General features: G+C 33.8%; 2 protein-coding genes across 4 annotated transcripts; both read left to right on the forward strand.

The window, feature by feature from the left end:
• Positions 1-366: 366 nt before the first annotated feature.
• LOC121970114 (AP2-associated protein kinase 1-like) lies at positions 367-6,940 on the forward strand. 3 transcript variants are annotated; one of them, XM_042520586.1, is made up of 9 exons: positions 367-433; positions 811-1,329; positions 1,542-1,707; positions 1,807-1,857; positions 2,823-3,005; positions 3,135-3,246; positions 5,760-6,050; positions 6,185-6,408; positions 6,509-6,940. In XM_042520586.1, exons 2-9 carry the CDS (start codon positions 866-868, stop codon positions 6,848-6,850), a joined length of 1,833 nt encoding a protein of 610 aa, XP_042376520.1. In that variant the 5' UTR covers positions 367-433; positions 811-865; the 3' UTR covers positions 6,851-6,940. The 3 variants fall into 3 exon arrangements, with proteins under 3 accessions (XP_042376520.1, XP_042376521.1, XP_042376519.1); XM_042520587.1 differs by lacking the exon at positions 367-433 and adding an exon at positions 516-534; XM_042520585.1 differs by lacking the exon at positions 367-433 and adding an exon at positions 615-729.
• Positions 6,941-13,937: 6,997 nt separating this feature from the next.
• LOC121970115 (protein EMSY-LIKE 3-like) lies at positions 13,938-21,707 on the forward strand. The gene is made up of 10 exons (XM_042520588.1): positions 13,938-14,294; positions 15,623-15,825; positions 15,908-16,017; positions 17,300-17,552; positions 17,638-17,799; positions 17,879-17,947; positions 20,462-20,701; positions 20,787-20,855; positions 20,944-21,010; positions 21,162-21,707. The coding sequence occupies exons 1-10, from the start codon at positions 14,267-14,269 to the stop codon at positions 21,347-21,349; spliced, it is 1,389 nt and encodes a 462-aa protein (XP_042376522.1). The 5' UTR covers positions 13,938-14,266; the 3' UTR covers positions 21,350-21,707.
• Positions 21,708-21,935: the final 228 nt, after the last annotated feature.

A 21,935-nucleotide genomic window follows, 5' to 3' on the forward strand; every position in this document is an offset into this window, starting at 1 on the left:
ATATTATCACAAGTTAAGGAATAAAAATAAAATTGCCTATATTTGGCAATAACAGAATGCGCAAGTTATTTTTTCAAAGGAATATATTTCCCAAATACAAAATTGCCTATATTTCCCAAATGCAAATATATTTTTGCAAAGGAATAAAAATAAAATTGCCTATATAGCAACGTTATATTTCCCAAATACATCACCAGTGGACGTATCCAAACCGTTCAATTTCATGCGAAAGTCCAGATCAACTTTCCACGAAGGCTTGGAGTATCGGGCGGTGGTGATGTCACCGACTTTCGTCAAGAGACTACGGATCGCCGTCCACGCGTCCACTGGGAAGTCGCTTATTAAACCAACAACGCCTCTCGTCTTTGTGCACAAATACAAAAGTGACGCCTTCTCCGGCCTCACTTGTTCCATTACGGATCGCGTCGCATAGGTACGCTACTTTCGGCTTCTCCGTCCATTCTGGATGCGATCGGAGCACGGAAGAGGGATCTGCCCCCCCTTCCAGGAACCCTCGATCCTGCATTTGATTTGGTCGCTTTCCTTTCTGTGATTTCGGTGTTGAGGGCGATCCTTGTTGTCTGTTTCATAGTTTTCGTGCATTTCTATTTGTCTGTTTTTAATTCGTCAATGACGATTGTTGTCAGCTAGATTGGATCATTCGCTAACTGCTTCCTTTTGGTAGTATTGAAATATCTCTTTTTTCTTTGTGGTTTCGATGGAAATTAGGTATTGAGGTTTCGTTGCAGCATTTTCTATTTGCTTTGATTTGTGTTCTTATAAAGCTTCGACTTGATTTGGATGTTACAGCTACGGAAACTGGCATAGCTTGCTTTGAAGGTATAGGATCTTATTTCTTGCAATTATGTGGATGTTTAAACAATTGGGGGGCAAAGAACCCGTTGGTCTTGAAGGACGAACGATGGATGTTGGTAATGTGAAGATCTATGTTCGAAATGCCATAGCAGAAGGAGGGTTTTCATGTGTGTATATCGCGCAAGATGCTATGCAGTCATCGAAGGAGTACGCCCTGAAGCATATGATTTGCAATGACAGCGAGTCGCTGGATCTTGTGATGAAGGAGATCTCTGTGATGAAGGTTCTGAAAGGACACCCGAACGTTGTGACTCTTGTTGCGCACACCATATTGGACATGGGTCGGAGGAAGGAGGCATTGCTTGTCATGGAAATCTGTGCGAAGTCGCTGGTAACTGTGCTAGAGAACAGAGGGGCTGCATACTTCGAGGAGAAACAAATCCTCTTAATCTTTAGAGATGTTTGCAATGCGGTGCATGCCATGCATTCTCAGTCGCCACCCATCGCCCACAGGTACGCAACTAGATAACTACTACAGTATGGATTATCTGGTGGTTACTGGACAAGGCTTTAAGACTTCAAATGAAGATGTTGTTCTCTTTGAAAATTTGAAATGTACAACGGCCATCCATCAATTTCTCGGCCTTCTTCCAACTAGCTCGGATAGCTGCCCGTTTATCTTTTAGTCAATCAGCTTCTCAGGATCTTCTTATTGAACTCTACAGGGATTTGAAAGCTGAAAATGTGCTGTTGGGAGCTGATGGAGCTTGGAAGATATGTGATTTTGGCAGCACTTCAACTAATCATAAGTGCTTTGACAAGCCAGAGGAGATGGGAATTGAAGAAGACAATATCAGGAAGCACACAACCCCAGCATACAGAGCCCCTGAGGTTTTGTGAAGAGTTGCTTTAGTTCTAAATGCATCAGAAGAATGATTTTACAAATTGTTAAAGAAATGTTAGTTTGACTCTTTCTCTTACCTGATGCAGATGTGGGATCTTTTTAGAAGGGAGGTTATAAGTGTGAAAGTTGACATATGGGTTAGTAATCTGAACCGAAATCTCAGGTCTTCATGAATCAGTGCTTCCTCGTTTTTCAGTTTTTATGATTTTATCCTTTGCCCTACATACAATTCCATGTATCTTTTTAGCTGGATTATTATTAATATTTTTTACGTGTTTGACACATAAATCTCTATGTGGTAGGTTACTTTCTTTTAACTTTGTGGCTAGCAATATTCAACACAACAGATGACATCACATAACACCAACTTGCAGTGGAGAATTGACAAGACATGATCCATTTATCAAAAGAAACTTCTGATCAAATTTGACTTTTTTTTACATCAAGTAATTTTAGAAAGTTTAACTAGGTTTATGTCATATGTAATTTTTAAAAATATTAACTGGTTTTATACTACTACATGACTTTATATCAGAACAAATTATACAATGCAATTACATGAATCGCCAGATCAATCTGACTTGCAGATATTAACTATTTCTACATGTTTAATCTTTGAAAAATTCAAGTAGTGCTTGAATATAATTTAGTTCTCATATTTAATTAAATAAATAGAGGATCAGATTTCTCTCTTGTCCACTAACAGTTGACATGTTGAATTATTTGATATGTTCCATTAAACCTATGTACAATATCCTGTTTTATAATAACACTTAATTACATATAAGATTTATTAGAAATTGTTGTTTTACAGTAAATTAGTTTAGTTACTTGAAGATCTCACAAGTCACAAAGCATAGAATATGAATCTGGGTTAATTCTTGATATATTTTTTTAGAAGGTTGACATAATTAAAATATCTCAAAAGTTTAAGAAATAATGCTCTTTGGCATATGAACACCGCCAATATTTCATGCATTAAAAGGAAATTAATGAAGCTGCCAAATAATTCTATGTCATTTCCTAATTGAGAGGAAATTTCTGTGGATTCAGTTACTTATGTTGATAAAACTATGGCCAAGATAATACTCACTTCTTTCAGGCTCTTGGATGCCTTTTATACCGAATTTGCTACCTTAAATCTGCATTTGATGGTGAATCGAAGCTTCAAGTTCTGAACGGAAACTATCGCATACCTGACATGCCAAAGTACAGCCCTTCTCTAACCTGTCTGATAAAGGAAATGCTTGAAGATTCTCCAAACACCAGACCAGATATCATGCAGGCAAGGGCTTTGCTTGATTGGTCATTCATCTCCATCAATCTAGGTTAGTTATAGATTGCTGCATATGCAGTAACCTTAGAGCTGTAATGTCTTAATTTCCTTGTTATTGATCATCCATTTTCTCAGCAGGTGTGGCTTCATGTTAATGAACTTCTCCCAGTGGAATTGCGGAAGCATTTACCTGATGGCTATTCTGGAGCTTTACCCATTCACCATTCTGTTTCAAATTCACAAAAACAAGGTGAGAAGTTACTTCAAACTCCTTAACTACACGTTCATATTAAGCAAGAACTATTTCCTTCAACCGTGGAACCTGTACACCCAACATTTCATGCTTTGTTGTTTGTAAATGACAAGTGAATCATATGAAGTTAGTAGGTATATAATATCTTTGTTGTTCTTTACCAAATACGTAATAACTACCAAGAAAACTAACCCATTAATTTGGTTGGCCCAACTACTAGTCCAAATTGGTTAGATTTAAAAATTGTTTGAACATCTAAAGCTTATAATTACCTTATCCCCAGTTCTTCTCTAAATTTAGCTTATGTCGATTAAGGCTTGACATTCTTGTTGAGGTTGAAAGTCTAATTGATAGCTCTAAATCATCATTGAACATCAAATGGCTCATTATGAGGTTTGACAATTGCTTGGCATCAGGCATACAATCCTTTCCAAATGGCTCATTATGTTTAAACTTATGTCCCCTATGTTACCAAATCTCGTTGACAAAATCAGAGGATAGTGAGCCCAAGTTGGATCAGCATCAACAATTTTCAATCTGATTTTCTGTGAGAAGTCAGTATCTCAAAATGACTGAGGAGTTTAGAAAAAAAACAACTAGAGATTCAAAGAAATTACTTAGAAGTTAGATTACTTTAGAAATTGATAGAAAACATAAAATTTTTTCAAATTGAGAGTAGAAATGGATATATAACAAGATAATGTGGTCCAATTGAGATGACTTTGAAAGTTTTCGCTGATTTAGCCTTTCCTTTTACCCCAACTTGATGCTTGATGACTTTCATCAAAGGAGAGCTGTTGTCATCCTCTTGAATTTCTTAACCTTGCTACATCACAATACATCACAAGATCAAGTATTACTGACAACCACAAGATCATGAATTACTAACTCAAGATTCATCACAAGATCAGGAGTTACTAACTCGAGATTCATCACAAGATCAAAAATCACTCTTTCAATCTTTCTTTCACTTCTTATACTTGATCTCTCTCTCATATCTCGCTCACTATTGATTGAGTAACTCTCACTCACTCTTGATCGAGTAAGGTTATTGTAGGTCCAAAGAGGCTATTATGTTGGAGCAAAAAAGGTAATATCGCTCACCCCAAGTGGCCCAGTATCGCCGGCCCCACGGCAAGACATTTTGCCATAGTGCAGCGACCCTTTGCATATGGGAGGTCCAAAGAGGCTATTATGGATCATGATAGATGTGGATCAAGAAAGCAAATACTTTTCTCGAGCAACAACAAATTCTTAAACTTCCTAAATTGCTCTTTGTTCTAGTAAAAGCCTAGTTAGGACCGACTAATAATATGATGTGATTCGATTATTTATACTAAAAGTATGATCTTTTCATCTGGTGTAAACTATCCTTTATTATTCATTAATCTTAAGTTAGTAAATATAATGGTATCTGTATATGACATTATTCATAATTGTAGATCCAGAGAAGCTATTATGGATCAAGAGAAATTAATGTGGATAAATAGAATAAATAATTTCTCTCGATCAACAACAAATTCCTAAACTGGTCTTTGTTCAACTTAAAACCTATTTGGGTACCCGACTAATCCTTTTTATTTTAACAAATATTTATAATCTGATGTGATTGAATTATTTGTATTAAAAGTATGATCTTATTATTGTTTGTTATCAATCTTTTGTTATTCATTAATCTTAAATTAGTAAATATGATATTATTTGTATATGACATCATTAAGAATTGGACATGTAGTGACATATAATAGAAATTCTTTTTAAGATTTTAGAACATCTCATGTAATTTCATATATGGTATGATTTTATTATATCTTTCTCATTTTTTTTCCTCAATTTCACAGATTCTACCGACCCAATGGAATAAATACTTAGGTCCTTTGATTAATTTATCTTGATCCCAATATTAATTTTGATAACCCAATATATATTTTGATAAGTGTGCTACAAAAATGCCACAACTTACCAAATGAAAGCATTAACCCATAGCTTGTTAGGTCTAACCAATAGGTTTGTCACTCATCTATTCCTATATACCTTTTCCCTTGGTCCTAATCTTTTTTGCGTGAAACTAAATTTGGAATTCACAGATAGTTTGTTCCTCGAAACCTCCATTACCTCTTACAAATGCATCTTGGAGAGAAAAAAAAGGCTCTAGCAACTATTATCATCTTGCTGTATAATTCTGGGGAAAATGATAATCTTAAGGGATTTTGCTAGTTAAAACTAACATTTGTTTTCTCCAGGACTACAAGGAAAAGTTTACCTGGTTTTTTTCTTCAGTGAGTGCAATATAAAAAGTTCTCGTATGCTGAATATTTTTCCTGCATCCTAATTAAAGCGTCCAAGAACTCTTCAGCAGTGTTTGCATCGTCTGAAACACTCTTATCCATTGAATATAATATTACACTTGTAATGGTGTATTTCCAAATAGGCACTAGATTTATTTGAATTTTGTATATTTTACTTACATTTTGCTTTACTTTTAAATTGTGTTATATTTTTACCTACAGGAGTTCCAAAAAAACATTCGATTCCCAAAAGAAGCCCTCCAAATCCACCGCCATCACAAGAATCTGATATCCATCCTTTCAAGTCTGCCCAACAAGATTTAAAGAAAGGAGGAGCGATTGGTTCATTTTGGACTACTGAACATGCAAAGGTTGCAGCGGGTTCAGATCAAAACGTCCCCTCATCTGATCAACCAGCAAAACAAGCAGTACCAAAGCTTAATCAAAATAATGTTACAAGCAAAGGTGGCCGTCAACATGTCCATCTGCATCAGTCCTGCAAAAGTGAGCAAGGTGAGGTGGCAAACTTTTTTTTGACGAAAAGCATAGTTCTCAGACAAAGGTTGCCAGCTTTTGAGAACAAAACATTCAATCCTTTTGTGGCTGATTTTGATACTAACTTGCAAACTTGCACTCTATGAATATAGATAACTATGAGAAATCAATGAGAAGAGATCTAGAAGCAGAAGTTGATCGCCTAAAAGCACAGCTGAAGCAAGCCAACTTGGAGAAAGCAGAAATCACCTCCAAGCATGAAAAGCTATCAGCGATCTGCCACTCTCAGCAACAAGATATAGAGAAACTGAAACATGCCCTTGCAGCAGTAGACACATCACCACCAAGTAAAGATATCCACAGACGTGCAGCTGTGGTAAGCATTGGTTTCGTTAGAAGTACTCTCATTTCAAATGGAAGTTCTCCAGACGATTTCACTAACCTTCAACGCTCCTTATGATTCCTCTGCCTATCAGCTAAGCGAGAAGATTGAAGGAACTGTCTGGGAACTCCAGGAAGGTATGATGATTAACCCATGCCCATTGAACAAGTCAGAGCCTAAGCCATGGAACGCCTTTGAAGAAGAACCTAAAGTTCAGACGGCGCCCATACCTATTTTATCTTCTGGATCGACTAATGGCAATCAAAATGTTGCTGAACGCTCCAGAGATTTGCTGAGCTTCAATTTGGAAAGTCTTGTTCAATCTGGTTCCCAAGTGTCTTGGACTTCTGGTCAAGGCACCTCTTCCCAGAGGTTTGACACTAGGACAACCAAGAAAACAGGTTTTGACCAGCCTGCAGGATGGGCTGGCTTTTGAAACACTTTCTAAAAATAATGGTGGTATACTGCATATTTTTTCAGACGGCATTTAGCATGGTTGGCACTACAAGGAGCTATTTATTCCCAGTGTGATATCTAGTGTTCCCTTTTCCAGTTACATAACTGCTTGATGTGTATGCCTTTGAGTATTGGATGCGTTTAATAGTCTGATTCACCATATTATCAATAGTAAGTATATCATGCCCCGGGTAATGGTGTAATAGTTAGGTCATTCACGGATAATCAAGAGAATCTTAGTTTCAGTTATAATGAGAAGTGAGTCTAAGAATACTGGTCTGGATGGGCATGAGCACTTCTTAATATTAGTCGATCTTAGTCGATTTTGAAGAGTTGGATATCCTACAGTAATGAAAATAAATAAATAGTACTTTTTTTTTCTCCCTTGGGAACAACTTATTATCACTACTGACTTGTTAAATTTCTAGACTGTAATTCCACTAAATTCTTTCAAACCGTAATATGATTTTAGTTAAATTTTATCAGTATTTTTTATATATACCAGTATCTAAGAAGTTATTAGTGATGAAGCATTGGAGTAGCTTGGAGGACTTTAGATCATAACGCGATTGTAGAGATTGTGCGTTTAACGGCTTGACAACTTAGAATAAACAACTTAGAATAAATGAAGCAACGGTGGAGCTTAGAGGATTATAGAGGAGCATTGAGTTGTGGAGTTACTTCTTAAATAGTTGAGTTGTGGACTCACTCATAAAATAGTAATTATAGAGGAGCATTGAGTTGTGGAGTTACTCATAAAATAGTTGAGTTGTGGACTCACTCATAAAATAGTTAAATGCATGAAGTTTTTGTCAATACAGAAAAGATAATTCAATACTGTCAACACAGAACTATGGCAATTGACTAATTAATAATTGATTCTATTCCAGCATAAACATATTCTTCAATCATTTTAATCTTCCTTGAATGGTAGAAAATAATAATTGTGTGCATATCGGTCCTAGCTACCTAATAATACTCAATATTTCCATTCAAAATGGCCTTAAGAATTTGATGAAAATGTCTTCAAGAAATTTATTCATTAAGGCCTTATTAGAGAGCTTTTAAGTATTTTTTTTTATTATCTCTTATAATGCTTATTAAATGTAAATGAACTATAATATTTTAATAAATTTAATAAGAATTTTCAATTTTACTGAATTATACTTTCAATTTTTAAAATAAATCTAATATACTATTTTTGAACACATTACTTAACAATTTTAGAACACTTTCAAGTGATTTTAAATAATAAAATATTTCCAAAACTAATCTACTAATTTATTAAAAAGATTATACAATTGTACAGATTGTGCGTTTAACGGCTTGACAACTTAGAATAAACAACTTAGAATAAATGAAGCAACGGTGGAGCTTAGAGGATTATAGAGGAGCATTGAGCTGTGAAGTTACTCCTTAAATAGTTGAGTTGTGGACTCACTCATAAAATAGTAATTATAGAGGAGCATTGAGTTGTGGAGTTACTCATAAAATAGTTGAGTTGTGGACTCACTCATAAAATAGTTCAATGCATGGAGCTTTTGTCAATACAGAACAAATAATTCAATACTGTCAACACAGAACTATGACAATTGATAAAGCTTTCGTCAATACAGAATAGATAATTCAATACTGTCAACACAGAACTATGACAATTGACTAATTAATAATTGATTCTATTCCAGAATAAACATATTCTTCAATCATTTTAATCTTTCTTGAATGGTAGAAAATAATAATTGTGTGCCTATCGGTCCTACCTAATAATACTCAATATTTCCATTCAAAATGACCTTAAGAATTTGATGAAAATGTCTTCAAGAAGTTTATTCATTAAGGCCTTATTAGAGAGCTTTTAAGTATTTTTTTTATTATCTCTTATAATGCTTATTAAATTTAAATGAACTATAATATTTTAATAAATTTAATAAGAATTTTCAATTTTACTTAATTATACTTTCAATTTTTAAAATAAATCTAATATACTATTTTCGAACACATTACTTAACAATTTTAGAACACTTTCAAGTGATTTTAAATAATAAAATATTTCAAAAACTAGTCTGCTAATTTATTAAAAAAACTATACAATGTGTTAATTTGTTAATACAAAATACATTGAAATCATTTTTTATAGATTAAAATTTAGGTTATTTTTATTTTTTTATCATCAAATTCTAATTAGGGTTGTTCAACGTGGACCTTGATAGAGTGAGCGGTCAAAATTTGCCTTCATTAGCAAAAACTTTAAGGGTGCATTTAGTTCAAATTATCATGTATAATCTTGGTTATGTGATTATCAAGTAATCACATAATTAAGGTTACGGGGAATAAAACATAACCAAATGTTATGTGGTTCAACCTAGGTAATGTAACAAAAACTTATTTGTTTGGAAGTTTTAATGAATAACCTAATTTAATATTTTACTATATTACCCTTAGTTACAAAACCAACTATATATATCTTTTAAACTCTATATTTTTTTTATTCTTTCTTTTTCTCATTTTTCTTTATTTTTGTGTTTTTTTATTTTTTTTATTTTTTTTATTTTTTCGGTTTTTTATTTTTTATTTTTTTTATTTTTTTACGTTTTTATTTTTTAAATTTTTTATTTTTTTTTATATTTTTTATGCTTTTTAATTTTTAATTTTTTTCTATTTTTTATATATTTTTAAAATTTTTTTATGTTTTTTATTATTTTTATGGTTTTTAATTTTAAAAAAAAAATTTAAAATTTTTTACGTTTTTCTATTTTTCCCTATTTTTTATTTTTTTTACGTTTTTCCTATTTTTTATAATTTTTTTTAAAATTATGTTTTTTAAATTTTTAAATTTTTTAGGTTTTTTATTTTTTTTTCTTTATATTTTTTATAACATTTTTTTTATTCGAGGGTATTTTGAGTAAAAAAATTTTGTTAACTCCGGAATCAAGATAAACATAAGTTTTCCGAGGCTTTCCGATTCCGGATTACATGCCCCTTTTGCTGACAAGTCGAGCATGGAACATTACTCGAGAATAATCGATTACCTAAACCAAACAGGATTTTCATTGATAACCTTGGATGGATAACCAAGGTTATCAAGGATGACCTCTAGCCAAATGCACCCTAACGCTTTGTTTGGAAGTTTTAAATTGGAGAGAAAGGAAAAGATTTGGATGGAAAAGTGGAAAAAAATAACGTTTGGGAGGTTTTTTATGTAAATAAAAAGAAAGTGAGGAAAGGGAAAGTTTTCCTTTCATAATTAAAAGATTTTCCACCCAAAAATGGGAGGAAATGGAGGGAAACTTTTGTTGGAGGGAAAGTCATTAATTTTTATTCCAAATATACCCTTCAAAAGTTAATAAAAAATAAATATATCCCTTGATAAAGTTGCTTTCTCTTCCAAAGACTTCCAAAGAGCACAAAAGCTACACTAGTTGAGGAAGATTGAAAAACACATCTTCTACCATAATCAATTAACAGGTAATATTTTCCTTTATTTTTTATTTGGTTGATATCATTTATCTCTTTCTCACTTGTTCATAGTTATTTGTTGATTTATTTAATTATTTTATGTTTATTTTTGTTGATGGGCTTTATTTTTTTTAATATTTTTCTTTATTTTCCATATTGTTGATATACTTTCACTCTTTCTCATAATTATTTGTTGATTTATTTAATTATTTTATACTTATTTTGTGTTTATGCTACTTTGATGGAATATAGCAATCATAAATTATTGAAGGTATTCAATTAATTGGAATACTAATGATTATATTTTAGATGGATATAGAGCAAACCGTAGTTGTAAGAGAGTGTGATATTCATGAGAGAAGTCGACAATTAGTTGCTGTTGAAGTTATTTGTCGTGTTATAAGATTAATCATTTTTCGACATATCTCTCGTCTAAATTATGTGGATCGACCTATTGGAAATAAGTCCAAGCGATGCCATCTAGTAAGAAAGGAATTATTATACCAACTTAGATCTAATGGAAATTTAAATAAGGTGATTCGCATAGGACCAGAAACATTTGATCGTTTGTGTGAATTATTACAAACACATAGAGGTTTAAATCCTACTCAAAGAGTCATGGTAGAAGAACAAGTTGTTAAGTTTCTCTATATATTATCAATTACGGCAAAAAATGGCACAATGACATTCTTTTATCGATGTTCTAGTGAAACTATTAGTCGTCATTTTCATAGAGTTTTGAAATCAGTTATAACATTGGAAGATCAATTTCTTCGACAACCTACAGGAGAACAAAGAAATACTTCACAACGAAAGATTTTACCCATATTTCAAGGTGATTTCATTTGCTCAACTAGTTAACAATTTTAGGCCCATTACCTACAACCATAATATGAATGAACTACATGTTTATTAGGATTGTGTTGGTGCAATTGATGGAACTCATATACATGTGAAAGTATCTAGTAAAGATGCCGCAAGATACCGAGGTAGAAAAGAACATGCAACACAAAATGTGCTAGCAGCATATTCTTTGGACATGCGATTCACCTACGTTTTACCTGGTTGGGAAGGGACTGCATCAGATTCGAGAATCATAAAAAATGCGCTTAGCAGAGAAGATAAATTAATCATTCTTAATCTTTAGCTACATGTCAATACTTTAATTAAGAAGTTAATAACTATTTGAACTTTTATAGGGAAATATTACCTTGTTGATGCTGGATTCATGTTGAAAAGTGGACTTCTTACACCTTATAGAAATGTAAGATACCACCTGAAGGAATACTCAAATTGGCAACCACAAAACTATCGTGAATTGTTTAATTTGCGACATTCTTCCCTACGCAATGCAATTAAACGATCATTTGGTGTTCTGAAAAAAAGATTTCCTATCATTGGAGATTCTCAATCAAATTATAGTCTGGATGTACAATCACAAATAGTTCTTGCTTGTTGCATCTTACATAATTTTTTAATGAAAGTTGATCCTAATGTGGAATATATTCATGAAGTAGATGAAGAATTGTCACGACAATCTCCACCACAAGAAGATACGGTTGAAGTAGTAAGTACAGAAAAAGATTCAGCACAATGTGAACAATTAAGAAATCAAATAGTCATTCAAATGTGGTAAGATTATGTATTGTAACCTTCTTATTTTTCATTTTACCTACTAAATTATTAGATATGATATGTACTTCATTTTGTTTAGCATGCTATGAGTGATGGAACTAATGCTGCAAAGTTTTTATTTTGTAAGTTAACTTATGAATTATTATTTAACAATATATAATGTCTGTAACTCTATTATGTGACATTTTCTATTTGGCTTACTATTTGTTATAATTAGAAAGATTAAAAGAATTTCTCAAAATGAAGAGAGAAACCATGAAATGGACAGCCCATATGGATGAAACATTCATTGAGGCATTATTAAATCAGCACTACCAAGGATTTCGAGTGGATGGGACATTTACAACCATGGCATATAATAACATTATCATTGAATTGAAAGAAAAACTTAAAATGGAATCCACTAAAGACCATTTGAAGAATCGAATGAAGACACTCAAGGAACATTTCAATGAGTCTTATGATTTTTTTAAGAATAGAAAATTAAGTGATTTTTCTTGGAATCCATTCACAAAAACTTGGTGTGCCGAACTTGAAGTTTGGGAACAACTTATAAAGGTAGGTGTTAATTAGAATTTTAATTGTTATTTTATTTCATTTATTTTTCATCAGAAATTAATATATGTCTTTTGTTAATTTTTATAGGAGAAACCTGATGCCATAAAGTGGAAGACCAAAGTTGTGAGCAACTATAATAATTTGGAAGAACTCTTTGCTAAAGATAGAGCAACAGGAGAAGATGCTGAAATAGCAAAAGAAAAACGCAAGCGTTGGATGAATGAAACAAATGGAGTGCAGGTTGAAAGTATTATCGATATTGATCGGATGGTGTGTGAAAAAGAAATAAGTTTGGAAGACTTTTCCTATTCAGGTAAAGATTTGGATGCATCATATTCAAATTCACAAAGGAAGAAAAAAAAATCTCAAATGATGAAAAACTTGAGGTTCTAAAGTTTGAACTTGACAATGTTGCTGAGACAATTAGAGAGGGAAATTTCATTCTCCAGAATTCTAGAACTAGAGTTTATATAGAGAACGAGATCTTCAATAAGTTGATCGCTATTGGAGTTGAAGAAAATCAAATTGATGATTGCTACATTTTCCTCACTAAAAATCCGGATAAAGCAAGAACTTTTTTTGGGTATCCAATGGAAAGACCCAAGAATATTTTGGACAAGTTGATGTTTAATTCTCATTCTTGAATATCAGCATGCTACGAGTAATGGAAATACTTTTGAAGATAGATAATTATTTTGAGTGGCCAGGATCCTTTTTTATATTATCTTTTGTGTTAGGATCTAAAAATTAAGTGAAACTATGTAGATGTGCATATTCATGTTTGTGTAGAACATGTTTTGTACTACTTTTGGTGAAGTTAATATCTTGAAATAAATCATGATTTAATGGTTAAGTTTTCATTAAATTGATTTATTTTTTATATTATTGGGCGCTCTGAATTTGTAGAAATTATTTAATCTTTCTTACAGTAAAACATATTTATGCATATATTTGTAACAATATTTACATTGTCCATGTTGTATAACAGCGAATAACTTTAAAATTTTTCATGATTAATAAATTTTTTGGCTAATATATACGGTATCAAACATACAATTAGAGTTATAAAAAAAATTAAAGATTATAAAAGTCAAATGAATATATTATTAAGTATTTTCCTTTCACTTCCTTACAAATTCCAAACACAAAAAAATAATTTCCTTTCTTTTTTTTTCCTCCACTCCCAAAAAAAACAACACATTATTTCTCTTCTCTTCCTTTCTCTCTCCTTTCTTTCTTTCCCCTTCTTTTCTTTTCCCTTCCAACTTCCAAACTAAGCCTAAGAGTTGACTCCATGTAAGTCAACACACATACCTTATTCCCTTTCCCTCCAAGTAAACTGTAAACCCTCCCATACTCAAGTGGTCAAGTGGCGGCGCTTTAACAGTCATGCCCTTTCAAAACACTTCCAAGTCTCGACGTTTCCATCCCCTTCGGATCCAATTCCGGATCTCAACCAAGCTATTTAAGCGCCGCGAGAGGGCTTTGCTTTCGGGTCCGCCTTCTCCTCCTCCGATCTTTCCGCCCTTGCCTCCAGCCACCGCCGCTCTCGCTCCCGGCCTCTATCGACTCTAGGATCCTCCCGGCATTCTCGCCTCTCTCTCCGATCGCCGTTGGAGGTCGCTTCGATCCCCTCTCGAGCTTGGAGTTGGCGGATCGGGGTCTACCTCTCTGGTCTTCTAGGCAGCTGCTTCCGGGGTTTGGGAGGTCCGTCAATTCGGATCTACCTCGGTGTGCGAGTCTGGCGATGGATTACGGCCCGACGGATAGCAGCGGTGAGTCACATTTGCACATTTGGGGTCGGTATTGGATTGGTCGGTTGTTTAGGTTTTAGAGTGTGGATTCTCGTAAAGATCATTAATTTTTTTTCGGGGCATAGGAAACGAGCTGAATTAGCTAGTGGTAGGCTTGCAGTAGAATGGGTTGAATTGAAAACCTTTCACTTGGATGGGGATTCCAGTCTAAGTTTTTCGGTATCATCAATTTTTCAATAAAATTTTCTCCGGTGGCGCTCTAGCTGCTGGAAAAGGAGCTTATGTGCTTTGACACATCAACATACCTCTGGACCTTTGCAGTTATCATTATCATCTCAAATTGTGTTTGTCCTAAGTATTTAGGATCAGCTACGGATCTTATCATTTTAATGGAGTCTATGCATTATGAGTAGTATTCACATCAATTAAACTTTTACTACATTAACAAAATTTCTCTCTCTCTCTCTCTCTCTCTCCCTCATTACCTAGTTACTTCTTCCGTTCTAATTGATTCAACAATTCTAACTATAGAATCGACCGAGCATCTTTAAATATGTCCACACCATCTCAACTTATTGTTTTTATTATCTATTTTAGTTATACTGAATTGCTCCTTGATAGTAGTATTTATTTTTTTTGGACATTCAAAATACATAATTATTTTTCCCATAACGGCTTAATCATTCTCATGATTTCTCTTACATTAAACTTGATTCGGATTCTTTGGCTGTTAAGCCTCCACTTAGCTTCATGTATGTATAATTGTTTGTTCCAATCCTTACATGTGTAGCATGGTGAACTTAAACCCTATGGAAATCAAGTTAAGTTGTATAAACCCTTTGGAACTTAGACCCACTTACCCTATGGAAATCAAGTTAAGTTGCATAAACCCTTTGGAACTTAAACTCACTTACATGTTCTCATCTAATGCAAGACATTTGTCCTTGCATTGATAGAAATTGTTACTAATAAGACATTAATAGAAATATTGTTACTAGCAAAATGAATTAGAAGTCCAGTGTTATACTTTGTTGAGTTATTTTTATACATTCTGAGTTAATTTTTAATCCAACTTGAATGCTGGCATTTTAATCCTTGTCCTGCACTTCCTATTTTATCTTTATTATCCCGCCTTCAAGGCTTACTATGTTAGCTAAGATTGCACGTAACCTACTTCCATGTGTAGATGCAATCATTAGTTTTCAAATTTCCTTTTGATATTTGAGCATCATGTTAAATACTTTCTAAGAATGGAACTTTGTCAGAATGTATAGCTCCTGCCAACCATTTCTCTTGAGTCATCATTGGCAGGCTTCTATTGTAATTTGATTATTTCACACACGCTGCAGGAACTGATGATGACCTTCCACCATATTTTCAAAATCGTGGTGCAGCTGCACGGCCTGTGGCTGCTGGTGGAAAATCTAACGTTGGTGCCCTTCCCCCCTCTAGGGTACAGAATGATATGAAGATCCTAATACATCAACTTGAGCAGGAAGCATACTGTTCTGTTCTTCGGGCATTTAAGGCCCAATCAGATGCTATTACTTGGGTATTCATCAAGATGCATATATAAGTTTTTCTTATTTAACATCTGGTTCTTAAGGTTGATTTAAAGAAATATTTTTTTGCAGGAGAAGGAAGGTCTGATTACTGAATTGAGGAAAGAACTGAGATTAACTAATGAGGAACACAGAGAACTATTACATAGAGTTAATGTTGATGATAATATTAGGCGTATAAGGTCTGTCTTCAAAAGAAAATGTCACAATGATTTTCTTAAACCTTTGTGGAGGAATATTAACTAATTAGCTTGGCACAATTTTAGGTTTGATTTTCATTCCCACAAATTAGCTGTGTGTGTGTGTATGTGTACATGTGATAAAAGGTGTGTTCAACAAGTATCCTTATAATTTTTATGCCAACTATGCATTTTGCCTTCATTAAAAATAGTCAAGAAACTCAACAATGGTGAACTTTCATATGTGCTCAAAGTCATGTGCGCTTGATAGTTCCTTTGATAATAGTGCCCTTAATCTTTTACATTAAGCTTAGGCACTAAACACTTCAATTAGAAGAGAAAAGTCAACAGTTGGTGATGCAATTGACAAATATAAATTATTTTCTATCATTTAAATTATAAATTGATTGTCCTATCTTATTTCTCCTTGGTATGGTGAAGCCATCAATCATCTCAGTGTTGACAATGTCACATATTATGCGATTTGTCTCATTTTATACATTCAATTATATAACTATTATTGTCATACATCTATTATGATTCATCTTTCATTTCCCTTCCATGTTTTTTATCTAACTTTTTTTTTAAAAAATTATAAATCATGTTATTTTATATTTTTGGAATTTGTATCTATCTATCTATCTATCTTCACGAAACTGTTTCTCTGTAGTTATAAGATGGTAGTGGAAGTATGCAATGGTGTAGAACTAAAAGAAGTAATTCATGGATGTTTTGTTAACTAATCAATTCCTAACTTATTTTAACAATGAAAATTTATGAGCATATTATTTTTACCTTTTATGGTATTTGCATATTTATGGTCCTATTGTTATGATATGCATATATAAATATATGTAAGACTAAATGGTTTTAAGAGATCTTGCATGTTCAAACTTTGTTGATTTCAAATATTCTTATAGATATAATTACTTTTCTCTTTACTTATAAATGCTTGAATATTTGATATTATATATTAAATATAATTGAACTTTTATTTTTTTGTTTCATTAAATATGTCTTCATTTGTGTCGGTGTGTTGATCACATAAGAAAATATGTCCTAGGTTATGCAAGTATGAATAAATGTTTCTTTAAGCTCAAATATTGTAGTATCATTTTCACTAACTTCTAGAATGATCTTTATCATTTTATGTATGTTTTAATTAAATTTGCAGTGCAAAAGACCTGCTGTACCATGTTCAAAGAAATAGTAAAATAATATCAAACTATGTTTGTGCAATGCATGGATTATTGACTTATTGACTAAAAGTCTGATGCCTTGTTAGGGAGTGGAGACAAGCTGGTGGAGTGCAAACTAGTTTAGTGAACAATGCTCAAACTGCGCTTGATGTGATTCCCAGTCCCACTGTTTCAGCTTCTCAGAAAAGGCGCAAGACATCAAACCCAGCAGCTGCTTTATCTATGGGAGGATCTCTCCCTGTGCCGCACTCACAACCAGGTGCTGTTTCACTACATCCATCAGCATCAACTGCAAAACAAGGAAATATAGCAGGGGCCAGAGGCAAGAAGACTAAACCAGTGAGTTAATAGTTCATGGATTTATGATGGTGGAGATAGTTTTCTTGGTTGTTATTTGCTTTTTATTGAATTTTATTTACTGCAGAATCCTCCTGGTTCAATTGGAAGGGATCAAGTTAAAAACATAGCAGCAGAATCTGCTGATGTCCCAGCAAATACTTCATTGGTGGGACAGAAAGTAATGACAAGATGGCCTGATGATAATAACTTCTATGAAGCTGTTATAACTGACTACAAACCTCATGAGGTTGATTCACTTAGTATGCATCTGCTATTTCACTTCAGGGCAGCTACTAACCAATGTGCCAATGCCATAATATTTTCAGGGTTTACATGCTCTTGTATATGATATGGACACAGAAAATGAGACATGGGAATGGGTTAATCTCAATGAGGTAATGTTTAGTAATGACTAGCTTTGTAGTTCTGCCTTTTGCTTCTTGGGGTTTTGTGCAATACAGTTACCATGTTGGGTTTAATGGTCTGTTCCATTGGCTTGTTGCCATTTATCCAAGTAAATGATCTCTTGAATTTTGATAAAGGGCCACCATTCTCCTTTGCCTTTGTTATGTACAAAACCAGTATTTTCAGAGCAATGGAATGCTGATAGCATAGTAAAATGTTGACCTTTTCATTATTTTCAAATCTTTCAATTTCTTGATTTTTTACTATTTGTGAAAATATTGTTGATCGATATTTTTTAAGAAAATTGAGGTAGTGCACATAAAACATGTGGTGTCAAACATGTTTTTCTTCTTCAAATTATCTCCTTTTCCCAAAGTTAAGACCATCCAGACATTCATTCAACTCTTCAATTTTGTCCCCTCCTATCTGACCTATTTATTTGCAAAAATAACAAATCTATTAATTTCATAGATTACACAACAGATTACAAACATGCTAATCTTTATTACACCTTAGTTGGAACCTTGGTACTAGTCATCAATATGAACTCCTAAGTTTTAAAACAGTTCAGATGTTTGGTATCAGTGGCTCGTTGGAGATGCAAGAGTTTTGGTGCTAACGCTCGTACGTACAGGTTGGAGCTGGTTGGCATAAATAGAGAAGAACAAGAGCTATTACAGATCTCATTAACAGGATCTTCCAAGGTTTAAACTACCATTCTAGTGCCTAGCATCTGTGGTTTGAGAAGTATTGCTCCTGATTCATTAATAGGAGCTCCCAAGGTGTAAAATACTGTTTTAGTGCTGAATAACAGTAGTTGGTGTGCTGTTCGGCACCAATCAGGAAGAAGAAGATGGTTCTAACTATCTAGTATTATATAAGAGTTCAGTGAGTTAAACACACCAGAATGCATGTCAAATTATGGAAGAACCCATAATTTGGGAATATAAAGAAGGATAGAAATTATAGTAATATGGATTGTGGTAGTGGTTTACTTGACTTTTGGTATATTTTGGTATTTGTATATGTATGATTTTCTTTGTATAGTATTTAATAGTTAGTAAATCTTTATTTAATATACTAGCCTATTTGGTACTTTTATGATTATTAAATAATTTTCACTTGGTTCTGTTCCTGCTCTCCCTCTCTTTTCCCTCCTTTCCTCTTCCTCTCATCCTGTTCTTAATTTAAATGGCACCAACGCACCTATTTCCTCCCTGCCTTTATTCTTTTATCATGTTTCCCATCCAAGATTCCTTTTTATTCTATCAACAATGTAATTTAAGTTTTCCACCACATGTGCCAAATCCTCAAGCACCATCTACATTGCCCCCTTCTTTGCTAATGTGACACCATACTGGATCTTACAAGGATATAATACTTTGGGATTCTCATCTTTGTAATGAACCATAACTCAATGTAGTGCCTCTATTGCACTTAGGAAATCATGGAGGAAAAACTCATCCTATGCTGTTAATAGAAGGAAAAACTCATCCTATGCTGTTAGGCCCTTGTTTTGGTCAGGTATTGTCTTCTCCTCCATTTGCAACAGTTGCTCACCTACGTAATATGGCACAGAACTAGCAGTCTGCAGCTCCCATTCACCCGATCAAGTGATAGCAGGTCTTTGTTCTCTGCAACCTTTAATAGCTGTACAAAGCTCATGGCTTTTGTGTCTTGCATTACCTCATCTTTCTCTTACTCATCCTATCCCATTGCTGCAAACTCTCATGCACAGAATCACTTACCCTGATACCATTCTCATCGTGAGTGTTTTTGTGTTGTGTACTAAATTTGCATCCCTACTACTTGAACTTGTGGAAACTTGTTGAAACCTAGTATATCTCTGATAACAGTTTTTTGAGGATCTTTTCTGATAACTCTCTTTGCTCAGTAGACAATGCAATCATGTTCACTTGTAGGAACATTGAACAGTGGTTAGTTGCTTTTTAATGGTGAATTTTCCTTTATCTAGTGGGTTTGGCGATGCCTTTGATCTAAATGTCTATATGAAGACATATTGTATATTTACCATAGTAACACCAATGAGTATCTGTTAGAGGTTAGGGATTGGCTTCCAATGGTCCTACTTTATTTTATATATTTTACATTGAAGAAACGTAAATAAGCTTTTGACGAGATGGGTATTTTGCTTGCATGAACATTTTATTCATTTCTGATCTAATGATGCACTGATTACTGAAACAAGAATTCTTCTGCCTTAAAATTTTATCTTTCTTGGGTGGCCACCTAATAACTTGTTGATTGGTTTAAATTTGTTAACAGCCACCACTAAGAACTAGCATGCCTTGCGGCTTGTGCATAGTTTGTCATAACAACGTCCTGCAATATTGTAATAAAGGTTGCAACTCAAATAAAAAGGGATTGCGAGAAATCTAATATCCGTTTCAAAACAAAGCACAAAGTAATCTTTCATTAATTTGACAGATCGACTGAGGTTTCTGCAGTCTTAAATCACAGTTTAAATTTTCTTTTCATGACAGATTTCTCCTGAGGATATACGATGGGCAGATAACGAACCTGGTAAGTCAAAACCTGGTGATCGCCATCGACCTGGTCTAGGTAGCAAGAAGTCACGCCTCAATGGCATCAGTCCAGGTTTCGGCAGGGGAAGAGGTCCAAAGAATCAATTCAGCAAAAATTACATGTCATCGCAAAATTGGTCTGGGAAAAAGGGTTCTCAGAACATTACAATACTAGATACCAAAGTTATTGTTAGGGATGTAGGTGAACAGATTGTTACATTTGTTGAACTGCAAAAGGTGTTGGTGTCTAATGCATTGTTCCACTGTTCTCTTTAACTTGCAGGTGGAGAGAATTCTCGACATTAGTCCTCCAGATCATCAAGAGATTGAGAAGGCAAAGAAACTTCTCAAAGTAAAGAAGAATTTTACAAATAAATTTTAGTTTCTTTGTGCCATTTGTAAGTTACTTTGTGACTTGTGTGTCCATGCCATTTCTATAGAAACAAGAGCAGTCACTGGTGGAAGCCATCGCAAAGCTTGATGATAACATGTCGGATAGCGAAAACGGTAGTGCATTTTACTTAATCCTAAGCCTTTCCAAAGTTTCATTGGATGGAAACATGTTTACATACCAAATGCATCCTGCCTATTCATTGGAAATTTGGGTTAAGTTCGATTACTTTTTGCACGTGCTAATGAAAATCCTCTTATGACATAGAGGAAGACGACCAGATATCACATAGACAAACTAAGGAGAGAAGCATGGCATGGACTGATTGGCCACGCAGACATAAAAAAGAATTTCATTTGCAAGGCGTGCTTGAAGGTGGAGGTCCTGATGGCGATCATTTAGTCGGAGATGGTACTGCATCCAACTATCACAGAGATGACTACTATGGGATATAATACTCTGATTGGCAACCTATTCTTCAACAATGGTGCAAGGATGCGAAGTGCATGCAATTTCATGCATTATCGACGGCCTTCCAATTAGGTGTGGGGCCTCAGATGTATCGACTCAGATCTCCTTCAGATTCATTGGAGCACCCTATTCCATGATGGATACAAATGTAACTTTAAGGGGCATGAAATGTCAGTACCAGCTTGTTCTTTCTGAGATGATCTTTCTTCATTTTTGCACTTACTATATTTTTAGAGTGTATCAGTCAGTTCGGTGAAGCAAACTTGTGATCTTTGCCAAGGAAGGTCAAGTGTATTTACACTGATTCAATATTTTTGATTCATAGCTTTTCTTTTGTCTGAATGATCCATGTTTTCTCTTGCCACATCTATATTATTGGATCGGAGTAAAGGTAGAAGAAATATGATTTGTAGTCATAATTATTGTGATGTAATTTTTTTAAGAAGATATGATCTTAGCAACAACTTTGAATGCTAAGGTCTTTTTCTTAGGATGATAAAGTTTTTTAGATTTTTCATATTTAGTAAACACATAATTTTGAGGAATAAATATTTTTTTTCAAAATTTTTT

Source organism: Zingiber officinale, chromosome 4A, assembly GCF_018446385.1.
Source record: "Zingiber officinale cultivar Zhangliang chromosome 4A, Zo_v1.1, whole genome shotgun sequence".
Taxonomy (NCBI): Eukaryota; Viridiplantae; Streptophyta; class Magnoliopsida; order Zingiberales; family Zingiberaceae; genus Zingiber; species Zingiber officinale.

Bases quoted from the DNA above. Each gene is read 5' to 3' on its own strand.
- LOC121970114 (XM_042520586.1), top strand. From the start codon at position 866: ATGTGGATGTTTAAACAATTGGGGGGCAAAGAACCCGTTGGTCTTGAA. The intron at 1,330-1,541 runs GTACGCAACTAG...TGAACTCTACAG, and splicing joins TCGCCACCCATCGCCCACAG to GGATTTGAAAGCTGAAAATG. The intron at 3,247-5,759 runs GTGAGAAGTTAC...TTTTACCTACAG, and splicing joins TTCAAATTCACAAAAACAAG to GAGTTCCAAAAAAACATTCG.
- LOC121970115 (XM_042520588.1), top strand. From the start codon at position 14,267: ATGGATTACGGCCCGACGGATAGCAGCG. The intron at 20,702-20,786 runs GTAGGTGAACAG...TTTAACTTGCAG, and splicing joins CCAAAGTTATTGTTAGGGAT to GTGGAGAGAATTCTCGACAT. The intron at 20,856-20,943 runs GTAAAGAAGAAT...CCATTTCTATAG, and splicing joins AGGCAAAGAAACTTCTCAAA to AAACAAGAGCAGTCACTGGT.